Raw genomic sequence first — 11,886 nt, 5'->3', positions numbered from 1 at the left:
ATGTAAAAACAGGCTGCAGTCTAGCTTTGGCCTGAAGGCCATAGTTTGCTGATCCCTGCTGTAGGGTGTCAGTCTTTGGTTTCCTTTATCTGGCTGGGATTCTTTTACAGGTTGAGTGCAGAGGTTACATGTTTCCTGAGGAGAGGTATTCCTTTTGTGTGAGGTGTGAGGACAGGGATTCATGGACAGGGTCAGGTCATTTCTGGTGTTCTTGTACTGGGTCAAGCAAATGTTCCTGGACAGAGTGAGGATAGGGATTCCTATAGTTTCTATAGTGTTGTTCCTCTACTGAACTAAGCAGGGGTTTCTATACAGGGCAGACCAGTTGTTTCTAGGGAGCTCCAGACTAGGGGTTCCCATACAAATTCAGGATGGAGCTCCTTAGACTGCATCATGACAGGTTCCTATGAAGAGATTAGGCAGCCTAATTCAGGGTCAGCACAGGTGTTTCTGTACAGGTTCAGAGCTGTGTTCATATAGATATTAGGATTAGGTGTTCATGTCCAGATTCAGTCAAGAGATTGTTATTAATTGGGCTAAATTATGTTAGCTGCTGTAAAACCCAGAATCTCGGGCTTCACAAATACGTTTCTTTTTTTTTTTTTTATAAATTTATTTATTTTATTTTTGGCTGCGTTGGGTCTTCATTGCTGCGCACAGGCTTTCTCTAGTTGTGTCAAGCAGGGGCTACTCTTCGTTGTGGTGCGCGGGCTTCTCATTGCAGTGATTTCTCTTGTTGTGGAGCACGGGCTCTAGGCGCGCGGGCTTCAGTAGTTGTGGCACTCAGGCTCAGTAGTTGTGGCTCACAGGCTCTAGAGTGCAGGCTCAGTAGTTGTGGCACATGGGCTTAGTTGCTCCGCGGCATGTGGGATCTTCCCGGACCAAGGCTCGAACCCATGTCCCCTGCACTGGCAGGCGGATTCTTAACCACTGCGCCACCAGGGAAGCCCCAATACATGTTTCTTACTCATACAAAATCCACTGTGAATATTTATTACTGGTCATTCATGGACCCAGGCAACTTCCATTTTGCAGTTCTGCTCTCCTCTGAGCCCTTGGAGTTCTCACTATTCATCTGGTAGATGGGGAAAGAGAAAGTCGGGGATTGTGTGAGAGACTTTTATGGGCCAGGCCTGGAAGTGTGATATGTCACGCCCACACTCCATGGGTCAGAGCTCTGTCACATGTCCACATCTAACTGTAAGGGAAGTTGGAAAAGTGTGTGAGCTTAGGAAGAAAAGGGACAGGTTTGAAGAGCCTATAGCAGTGCCTGCTACAGGATTCTATAGACTTCACAGAGCTATGCTGTCCAATGTGGTAGCCACTAGCCACGTGGGGCTGCTGAGCTCTTGAAATGTGACTAGTCCAACTTGAGGTGTGCTGTAAGTGTAGAATACACACTGGATTTCCAAAAAAATTAGTATAAAAAATTAAATATGTCAATAACTTTTATATTGATTGCATATTGAAATGAAATACCATTGATCCTTGAACAACACGGGTTTGAATTGAGTGGGTCCACTTATATGCAGCTTTTTTTCAATAAATACTACAGTACTACATGACCTGAGGTTGGTTGAATCCACAGATGTGAAACTGCAGATATGGAGGAACTGAGGATATGGAGGGATGACTATAAAGTTATACACGGATTTTTCTACTGCCTAGGGGTGTCAGCACCCATAACCACCCTCTCGTTGTTAAAGGGTCAACTGTATTTAACTATATTGGGTAAAGTAAAATATATCATTAAAATTAACTTCACCTGTTTTTTGTGGGGTTTTTTTGCTTTTTAATGCAGCTACATGAAAATTTTAAATTACACATGTGACTCAAATTGTATTTCTTTAGGACAGCACTGCTATAGAGAATTCTCTTTAAAGTATCAGCACAGGGGTTCTTGTGTAGGTGTAGGGGTTTCTCTATAGGGTCAAGTTAGTGTCTCTTGTCTGGGGTCAGGAGAATGATTCTATTATCTGGTAAGGCAGGTTTGTAGAAAAATATGAAGGTTGGAGACATTGTAGAGTGAGAGGGAAGAATGTGAAGGCATTTTTTTCTCGTGCAGATTAAGATTAGCTGTTCCTTTAGAGGCCAGAAGGGTGGTTTTCTGTAGAGGGTCAGGCCAGAGGATCACAACATACTCAGGCCAGGTATTTCTGCATGGGATCAGAGCTAGGTTCCCAGAGATGCAGATCAGGTGATCCTATTAGGGGTTAGGCCTGGGGTTCTTGTACAGGCTCGGGACAGGTGATCATGGTGATTCAGATTCTGGATTGTTTAACAAGTTCAGAGCAGAGGTTTCTATGCAGTACAGGTGTTTTTATGCTGGTTCATTTCTTGGATGTCTCTCAAGTCAGAGGTTCCTGCTGAGGGTGAGAGTGGGGTTTTCTGTACCAGCTCAGGACACAAGTTCCTGATGGGACTCAGAGGGTGGTCCCACGCAGGGTCAGGACAGAGGTCCTGTGCAGAGGTAGGACACTGTCACCTTCAGAGATTCAGGTTAGCGTTTCTACTGTTGGCTTAGGACGGTAGCTCCTATGCAGGGCGAGTGTGGGGCTTCTGGGACAAGCCCAGGGCAGGGGCTGTCATAGAGAGTCACAGGGCTTCCTGTGCAGGGTCAGGAGAGTATTTCCAGAGGGGAAGGTTAGGAGTTCCTGTAAAGGATCAGGTCAGAGTTTCCTATAAATGAGTCAAGTTAAGTATTTCTGTTAAGAGTCAGGAAAAGGTTTTCTGCAGAGAGTCTGGTCAGAAGTTCCAGTACAGTTGTATTCAAGGCTTCCTGTAGAGGGTCAGGGCCATGGAGCTAACACAGGATGAGGATGAGAAGCCCTGTACAGTGTCTGGGAAGGGAGTCCTGTGCCAGGTGAGGCCATAGGTGCCTGTATCGGATGAGATATGGGCTTAAAGTAGAGGGTCAGGACAGGCGTCCCTGACACAGGGTCAGGAAAGGGTTTTCTGTGTAAGTTCAAGACTGAGGTTCATGTTGAGAGTTAGACCATGGGTTCCTGCGTACTCTACGGGGTGGGTCACGAGATCAGGATTGTTGTGCAGAGTGACGTCGGGAGTCGTTGTCAACCGTGGAGGCAAGGGCTTCTACACTCAGTCTAGATTTTCTATACTCACTAGATTTTCTTGTGAGCGAAGTATTTTAAAAATGCTACCTGGAGGGCACGGCTCCAGTACAGTGTGAGGACAGAGGTGTCCTGTCCAAGGTCAAGACAGGATTCCTATAAAGAGATTGAGGCTTGGGGAAAGGGTCAAGACAGGCATTTCTGTTAGGGGTGGTACAGGGACTTCCTTACAGTGTGAGCTCAGAGATTCCTAACCAGAGTAAGGCAGAGGTTCCTGTGCCATATGGGAGGACTGGGGTTACTCCTGTGCAAGGTGAGGGCTGGTGTTCCTGTCCGGACTCAGGATGGGTTTCCTGTTGATAATTAGAGAAAGGGTTCCCTTAGAGTTCCAGAACCAGATTCCTGTACCAGGCTAGGGCAGCCATTCTTATAGGGAATGAGGACTGGGGTTCCTGAACAAGGCGGGGCCAGGCACATTTCCACACAGGTTCTGAGAGGGGTTTCTTTTTTTTTAATATTTATTTATGTATTTATTTTATTTGGTTGAGCCGGGTCTTAGTTGCGGCAGGTGGGCTCCTTAGTTGCGGCATGCAGGCTCTTTAGTTGTGGCATGCGAACTCTTAGTTGCAGCATGCATGTGGGATCTAGTTTCCTGACCAGAGATGGAACCCGCCCGGGCCCCCTGCACTGATAGCGTGAAGTCTTAGCCACTGGACCACCAGGGAAGTGCCGTGAGAGGGGTTTCTGTTCAAGATGAAGACAGGGGCTCCTCCAGGGTAAGAGGGCTGGGGTTCCGTGGGGCAGCCAGGCAGGAGGCTTTTACAGGGCCAGGGCACGCTCCTGTAAGGAGCGTGGACTACTGTGATTCTTGAGTGGGCTAGTGTGGTGACTTGCTGAAAGGGTGCTGTTCTGTTGAGGACAGCTGCTCACCCATACTGTGTTCAGGATGTGCGGGCCCACAGTCCCCACCTCTGGGGCTTCAGGGGGGAGAAGCTGTAAAGAGAAGCAGCCCAGTTAAGTGTGAGCAAGGCTCACTTTGGTGGGGGAGGGTCGCCCATCTAAAATCCACTCCTTAAACTCAGCGTGGTCAGGGCAAGTTCTGAGCCTCAGTTTTTCATTAGTAAAAGGAGCATGAGTGTACTTTCCTCAGTCTTTTTTTTTTTTTTGCAGGTATTCATGAACTAAAGCAACTGAAGCCTCTCAGCCATTGCCGACTCACAGTGAGCACTCAATTAAAGGCGCTGCTTGCTGTTAGGAGCCGTTGGGAAGCCTGAGCCACGGAGCCTGGCTAATCCTGTGCCATCAGCTGTGTGGCCTCAGGCGAGCCACTTAACCTGTCTGGCTTAGGATGTCACCTGACTGGGTGACTGTTTCTGTGTAAGGGTTTGTTAAATGGAAGTACAGATTCCACCCTGGGGGGATCAGTTCACCCAGGTGAGTAGGTGCGTTGGGGAGGGAGATGGTACTGTGGGGAGCTCCCTGACCTCCAGGGTCTAAATATCACCCCCAGAGGCTATTTTGTCCTCCTAATCTACCCCTCTCGTTCTCTACCATTTCCCACAGGGCTGCAGGCTGAGCTGGGCTGAAAGAGATAAGAGATGAGTGACAGGAAGGCCCATGGACAACCTCATGGTCCCGTACTGGCCTTCTGACCTTCTTGACAGCTACCATTCCTGCCCCACCCCTTCCTCCCTTTCCTGTCCTCAGCATGTCTAATGTCCCTTGGAAGAGGGTCCCTAGCTTACACCGACTGAAACTATACATGTTGACACTTCCATAAATAAGTGTACACAGGGCTGCTCCCATTGTCAGCCACTTAGAGACACTGACATGGCCCACGCCACACAATATGCTCACACACAGACTTGCACAGAAATACTGTCATCACCAGACCCACAGAGACATCCTGACACGCAGACCCTCACGGTCACACTGTTATGCCTCACACACTGTCACACAGTAGTTCTTGTTCAACGTTCCAAAATGTGTATGGATCCACTTCTGTGCCCAGTGCATATGCTGTCATGCTGTCTCAAAGGTCACCCCGAGTGGTGCACAACCCCACGTGTTTCCTCAGCACACGCTGTCGCGGGCACACCTCCACGTCCGCTCACACAGTCTCCCGTGCCCGGCCTCTTGCAGGCATCTGGAGTCACGCACATCGTCTCATACAGCCTCATCCCCACTGCCCGCTGCACACCGGCTCTCACCATGACGTGTGGCTGCACGTGCTGTCTCATACAACCTGGACGCTGTCACACGCGGTGTCACATATTCTGTTACAGTCGTGAAGCGTCGCGTGCCATCTCACATGGTCACACACGGCAGCCACACACTGTCATCAAAGAATCACGGACACTGATACACAACCCCCCACCACTGTTCTTTATTTAGTCCCACACAGACTCACACATTCAATTTCAGGACTCTGGTGGTTTTATTTTACAAAAGCTTTGAATGTCCACGCCAAGGCTTGTCTGGGGCCCAGAGGGTTGGGTTGGACAGACATCTGGCTACAAGAGGGGAGGGACACCAACCCCTGCCCTGAGGCCATGCTCTGTACCCTCATGAGCTGAGTGGGGCCACCACAGTGGTGGTGGTGGTGGGAGGCATGGGACCTGTGGGGAAGGAGCCTGTGGGTGAGCCCAACAGGGGCCCTGGGAAAGGCATGAGGTGGCTAACAGGCCCTGACAGCACCACGGGGCCCAGGCCTTGGTAGAGGTGGGCAGTACCAGGCGGGCCCAATGTCAAGCCTGAGGCCACCTCCCCACAATTCCCACTACTGCTGCCCCCAGCCACCACCATGAAGCTGCCAGCTGGCCCTTCAGCTGCTCCTGTACCTCCTAGACTCGATCCCCGTTTCTTTTTTCCTTTTCCAGATGCCTTGCGGTTTCGAGTCTGGATACCATCCTTCCGCATGGTCAGTGGTCGGTTCACCTGCCAAGAGGGAGGCCATGGGTGTTTCCCAACTCCACATCTTGCCTCTATGTCTCCTCCAGGGATGCTCTCTCCACCCCACTTCTTAAGAATAGGGAATTGGTTCAAGGACTAGGGAGTGCGCCCCTGGTGTGGCACAGGTATCGTCCTCAAGAATCCCGAGGTTGTGAGGCCCTGAGCTTGGGAAAGCCTTTCAGGCTAATGGGAGCTGCCCCTGGTCTAGGACGAGGGGGTGTAAGTTAGCTGATGGCCAAGGGAGGAGGAGGGAGGAGGGAGCAGGAGGAAGAAAGGCGATGAAGGAGTGGAGGAGGGAGGGGTGGGGAAGGTGGAGGGGGATGGAGGAAGAGGGAGGAGAATAACAAACGGAGAAGGGAAGGGAGAAGGGAGGAGCAGAAGGAAGGGAAGCGGGAGGAGAGGAGGGAGGAGAGGAGGGGCCCCGGGGCACCTGGTGTAGCTTGTAGTAGAGGCCGCAGGCATTGCACACAGGGTCACCACTGGCATTTCTCCGCCACAGTGTGGTGGTGGTTGTCTGGCAGTTGGTGCACTGGGTACCTGCCCGTTTGCTGACAATCTGGGGGAGAGAGAATGTGAGGATGAGCACACTGGTGGGTGGAGGACTGAAAGAGGTGAGGGTCAGGTTAAGGCAGGGTTTCCGACAGGGCGAGGGCTGGGGGTTCTGTGTGGGTGAGGACAGGACTTCCTGGCCGGCATAGGGGTTTTGGGTATTATATGGGGGAATACACCAGTAGTACCCAACTTTGGCCATCCACTGGAATCACTTGGGGGTTAGAAACGGTCCTGATGCCCAGGCGGCATCCCAGACCAATTAAACCAGCACATGTGGGGAGGGCCCCAGGCCCTAGTGGTTTCGAAGTGCCCCAAGGTGATCCCAGTATGAAGCCGAGGATGAAAACTGCGGTGCAGGGAGAGGGTGGGGTTCCTGCTTGCAGACTGTGAGGATAGGTTGAGGATAGGCGGCCCTGTACAAAGCTGGCTTCCTGTGTGGATGGGGAAGGGGTGGGGGATGTGGGTTCTTGTAGAGCGTGCGGACTGGGATCCCTGCACAGGGTGAGCACAGCGGTGGAGGCAGGCCTGGGTCTTACCAGGCGCTTCTTGGGCCGGATGAGGGGCCTGTTCTGCCCATTCATCTTGTGATAGAGGCCACAGGCGTTGCACAGGTAGTGGCCCGTCCTGTCCCGCCGCCACAGCGGGGTGGCCGTTGCTCCGCAGTTCACACACTCTCTGGCCTCTGGTGGGGTAGACGGAGGGGAAGAGGGAGCCAGGCTCAGTCCAGCTTCGCCCTGGACACCCCCGCCGCCCGCCAGCCTCCACCTCCCAGTCCCTTTTTGAGAACCTCACCACAGGGGGTTAGGGGCAGAGTTCCACGAAGCTTGGGGGAGGAATAGGCTGCTGGATTGAGGGGGCTCCCAGTGGGAGAAAAGAAGGTACTGGAAAAGTCAGGGCCCCCATAGGCACTGCTGGGGACTGGAATTGATGAAGGCAGTGCAGGCCCCAGTGTCAAGAGGTCTGGACTCAGCCGCTCTGTCTTTAAGGTCTCCAGGAAGCTGCCGCTGCCTTTCCCATCCAGATCTTCTGGGGCCTGGGGAGGGGAGTCCTCGCGGGTGGGGCACGCAGTCGAGGCAGGGTAGAGCCCGGTCTTGCCATAGGCCCAGCCAGCATATGGTGAGTTCCCTGGGATGCCTTCCATACAGTTGAGCAGTGGGTACACCTGAAAGACTATTGGGGGGTATGGAAAAGGAGGAGGAAAGAAGAGGAGCAATCAGTCTAAAGTCATCTTGCTTTCAGGGTCTAATGATGCCCAAGAGCCCCAACATGGTGGCCAAGTTTCCAGCCTTTCTACAGGTGACCAGAATAGCTACTGGCCATTGGGTGACTCCTGGGTCCTGAGCCCCACTGGTCACTCTGGCAACTGAAATAACCTCCAGCCATTTCCAGGTGGGCTTTGAGGATGACTTGTTGGGATTTGGAGCCCATAGATCAGTTGGCAACTCGGGCCACCACCTACTTCCAATATTGCTTCCCAGTATGGCTATCCCAAGATGGCAGGCTGGGGAGCATTGGCATTCCCAGGTCTGGACTTAACTAGGGGTCAGCACAGCCACGTGAAGGCTTCTGGCCATTTTCAGGATGACTTCTTAGTAGGATTCTGCCTTAGCTAAGGGTCTCCATGGCAACCCCAATAACACGGAACCATTGCCAAGGCAGCTACCCACAGAAGTTACCTGGGGAGTGTCTGTAGGCCTCAGCATCCCTGTAGTAGGCCAGTGCAGCAGCTGCAGCCGTGGCGGTGCTGGGGGCGCTGGAGGAGGCTGCTGTATCCAAGCCCTCAGGCCCAGAGGGGAAGAAGACCCCTGATTCTGGTGGTGAGGACACCAAGGCAGGGTCCAAAAACTGGGACAGGGGCTCGGAGGTCCCCAGGGCCCCGAGGCCAGGGAACTCCATGGGGCCTCTGGGGTTTGACCTGTGAGCACAGGAGGGGTCTTCAGACACAGAAGCCCTCCTCTCCCCTCTCCACCCCTTCTTCCCTCCTTTCTCCCTCTTCCCACTCCATCCCCTCAATCCTCTTATCCCCCCTTTCCATCTCCCTAGTACCCTCCTCTTGCCTCCTCTCCCCCTCCTCTTCCTCTCTCCCCTCCCTCATCTCTCCCTTATCTTCCACTCCATCCTCTCACTCCCCATCCTGCTCCTTTCCCCTTCTTCCTCATTTATCTTTCCTCTCCTCCTCTCCCTCTTCCGCACCCTCCTCTTCCTCCTCTTCCCTTTCTTCTCCTCGCCCTCCTCCCTCCCCCGTCTCTTCCTCCTCCCTCCTCTCAGCTGCCCTTCTTTCTCCTCCTCTTCCCCTTCTTCCTTCTCTTTCTACTCCTGCCTCCCTCCCTCTTCTCTCTTCTTCCCCTCTTCCTCTCCCCCTCCTCCTCTTCTCCCTGGTCCCCTTCTCTCCCTCCATCTCTTCCTCCTCCTCCTCCCCTTTGCTCAGCCACCTCCCCCTTCCCCTTTCTATATCGGCTCCACTCCTCTCTCCTTCTCCTCCCTTTCCCTCCCCTCCCGTCTTTTGTCTTCATCCTTCTCCTCTCCCTCCCCTTCTGCTCATCTCTTTCTCCCTCTCCTCATTTTCTCCTCTCCTCCTCCTCCTCCTCCTCCTCCTCCTCCACTTCCTCTTCTCCCTCTGCCCCCACACTTTCTCCCCCTCCGCCTCTAAAAGAATCGAGGTGGGGTGGGCTGGGGTGTGGAACCAGAGTCCCTTGAACTCCTTGGTCACCCCCCTGGACCTTGGGGTTCACCCTCCTGTGCTCCCCAACTTCATCCCTATCTGTTGCATCTTGCCTTCTGCCTTTCTCAGAAACCCCATGGTTTCCGGCTTGACTCTCCCCTCCCCCACCTCCGTTGGGTCTGCAGACGGAGGGCCCCTCAGTTCCTCCCTGCTCCATGGGGGGGGTCAGTACCCCCACTGCTTATCTCTGCCATCCCCGCCCAACTTTTGAAATCACCCCAAGGCCACTGGCTTCCTCTGAGGAGGGGGACAGGTGGGAGGTGTTCCCTCTACCCATACCCTGTCCCCTGGGGAGGTCTGCCATAGTTCTGCTTTCAAGTTCCTTCAGTCCCCACCATCCTCAGGCCTCAGTTTCCCTATCTGCCGGTTAGGAGGTGGTGACAGGGCTCGAGCTAGGACTTAGGAGAAGGCAGCTTGGTCTCTCTGCCCCTTTGCCTCTGTCCTTCCCTGTGTGTATCTCTGTCTCCCTGTGTCTCTTTTTCCCTGACCCTGTTTCTTCTCAAGTCTGGCTCTCTGTATTTCCCTCCCATTTTTCTATGCTCCCATGATACATCTTGCTCTCTCTTTCTGTGCTTTTATAAATGTCTAATGTTTTTCCCCCTCCCTTTCTCTGTCCTCCCATGTCTCTGTCTGATTGTCTCTCTCCTTTATCTCTCTTTTTATCTCTTTGTTTCTCTCTCTCTTTCTTTGCTCTCTGAATCTTTTTCTGTTTCTCTTTTTCCCTCTCCATTCATCTCTCTGAATGTCTGTACATCTCTCCCACTCTGTTTCTTTCTGCTTGTTTGTCTCTTCCTTAGTTTCTGTCTCTGGGTCCTCTGGCCTTATTTCCATGTCTGTCTGACTATTCCCGTACCCATGAACACACCCTCCTGCACACAGCCCCAGATGAAGAGCCAAGAAACCTACCCCTGCCCCTGACTTGCCCAGTGAATCTGAAGGCCTTGGTCTCCCTGCCTGTAGGGTGGAGTGACGAATATAGAGAAGACCATCTTCCCCCGCTTATGTGACCCATTGTATAGACAGGCTAAGAGTTGGGCCCGGGGTTAGGGGTCATGCTGGGCTAGAGATGGGCCTGTCAGTGTGCCCACCACCAACCTCCTCTAGGGCCCAGGGCACCTGCTGTCTCTCCCTAGGGAGAGTGTCTTGCCTCCTCATCTCCTCATCCATCTCTTGCCTCTCTGTCTCGCCATGATTCTATCTGTATCTCTCTCTGAGTTCCTGTCTCGCTCTCCTTTTCTGTTCCTGGGTCTCCCCCTCTTTCTTGTCTCTCTGTCTCTCTTACTCTTTCTTTGAGTCTCTGTTTTTCTTCTTTCTCTTCATGTCTCTGTCTTTTGCTTCTTTTCTCTCTCTCTCCATCTCTCTTTGTTTTTTCCTCCCTTCTCTCTGTCTCTGTTTGTCTCTTGCTCTTTTTGTCTCTATCACCACTCTTCCTTTATCCCCTCATTCTCACCTCACCACCACCCCCAATCTCCCTCCAGCCCCACTGCCCCCCGTCCCTGCACCTTGTACCTTGGCAGGTCCAGGACTGCCCACCCCTCCCATGGCAGGGGCCCAGCCCCCCCCCACCCCCAGTTATCACTCTCCGGACAGAGATAAAGTTTATCTCGAGGCTGGGGGATATGAAAGCTCCTTATCAGCTGCCCCACTAGAGTAAGTGCTGCCCCAACGGGCAGCAGGCAGCAGGCCGGCACCCTCAACTCTCCCTCTGCCCAGCCCCTCACCCCAGGTAACGTCCCTATCCCAGCCCTCAAGGGAGGGTCCCTCGGGACTGAAGGGAGCAGAGCTGGGATATGGGGGCAGATGACTCTTGGGAGAGTTTGAGGTGGAGTTTGAGGATTAGGTACGGGGTTGAGGAGTCAGAGGTTTGGAGAACAGCTATGGAGTTTGGGGTAAGCAGATATGGGTTTGAGGAGCAGAGAAAGGTCTGTTTGAAAGGTCCTATTTTGGGATCAGAAATAAGTTGGGAAAGCAGAGACAGGGTTGGGGATCAGAGGCAAAGTTTGAGAGAGAGAAAGTTGAGAAGTTGGAGATGTAGTTTAGGGGTCGGGGTGGATTCCAAGAGTCATGGAAAAGTCTGAGGGTCCAGGGGTTTTGCTGGAGCGGAGGTGGAGTTTGGACAGGCAGGCAGAAATGTGTCTGATGATTAGAGATGGCTTATGGAAGCACAGGAGGAGTTTGAGAACAGAGATAGAATTGGAGTACAGAAAGATTTGGGGCCAGAGAGGACACCTGGGGAGACACAAAAATATTTGGGGGCTAAGATGGGGTTTAGGGAAGGCAGACATGAGGATTCATGTGACAGAACAGATTTTGGGGGGGTAGACTTGGTGTTTGGAGTGACAAAGGGTTGGGGCAGAGATGGTTTTAGGGCATCAGAGAGAAGTCACAGGGAACAAATATGGGGTTTGAGAGGTGGAGATGGGGGTAAGAGCATAGAGCTAGGGTTTGGCAGGCCAGAGACAGGTTTGGGGGGTCAGAGAGAGGATTGGGGGCAGAGACAAGGATGTTGTGGAGTAGACAAGGGCTTGGGGAGCAGAAATATGTATGGGGGGGACAAGAGTGAGCCTTTGTGGAGAATTCAGAGACAGA

General features: G+C 52.7%; 1 protein-coding gene across 1 annotated transcript; it reads right to left on the bottom strand.

Annotated features, from left to right (window-relative positions):
- Nucleotides 1–5,636: 5,636 nt before the first annotated feature.
- Nucleotides 5,637–8,471, bottom strand: GATA1 (GATA binding protein 1). The gene is made up of 5 exons (XM_061178967.1): nt 8,252–8,471; nt 7,368–7,745; nt 7,112–7,257; nt 6,454–6,579; nt 5,637–6,008 (listed from the first exon to the last, which is right to left on the bottom strand). Exons 1-5 carry the CDS (start codon nt 8,469–8,471, stop codon nt 5,637–5,639), a joined length of 1,242 nt encoding a protein of 413 aa, XP_061034950.1.
- Between the last annotated feature and the right edge of the window lie 3,415 nt (nt 8,472–11,886).

This window comes from Eubalaena glacialis, chromosome X (genome assembly GCF_028564815.1).
Source record: "Eubalaena glacialis isolate mEubGla1 chromosome X, mEubGla1.1.hap2.+ XY, whole genome shotgun sequence".
NCBI lineage: Eukaryota > Metazoa > Chordata > Mammalia > Artiodactyla > Balaenidae > Eubalaena > Eubalaena glacialis.
This window is presented reverse-complemented; position numbering and strand designations above follow the sequence as displayed.

Bases quoted from the DNA above. Each gene is read 5' to 3' on its own strand.
- GATA1 (XM_061178967.1), bottom strand. From the start codon at position 8,471: ATGGAGTTCCCTGGCCTCGGGGCCCTGGGGACCTCCGAGCCCCTGTCC. The intron at 6,580-7,111 runs GTAAGACCCAGG...TCTCTCCCCCAG, and splicing joins TCCGGCCCAAGAAGCGCCTG to ATTGTCAGCAAACGGGCAGG. The intron at 6,009-6,453 runs GTGCCCCGGGGC...CCCTCTTGGCAG, and splicing joins TCTACTACAAGCTACACCAG to GTGAACCGACCACTGACCAT.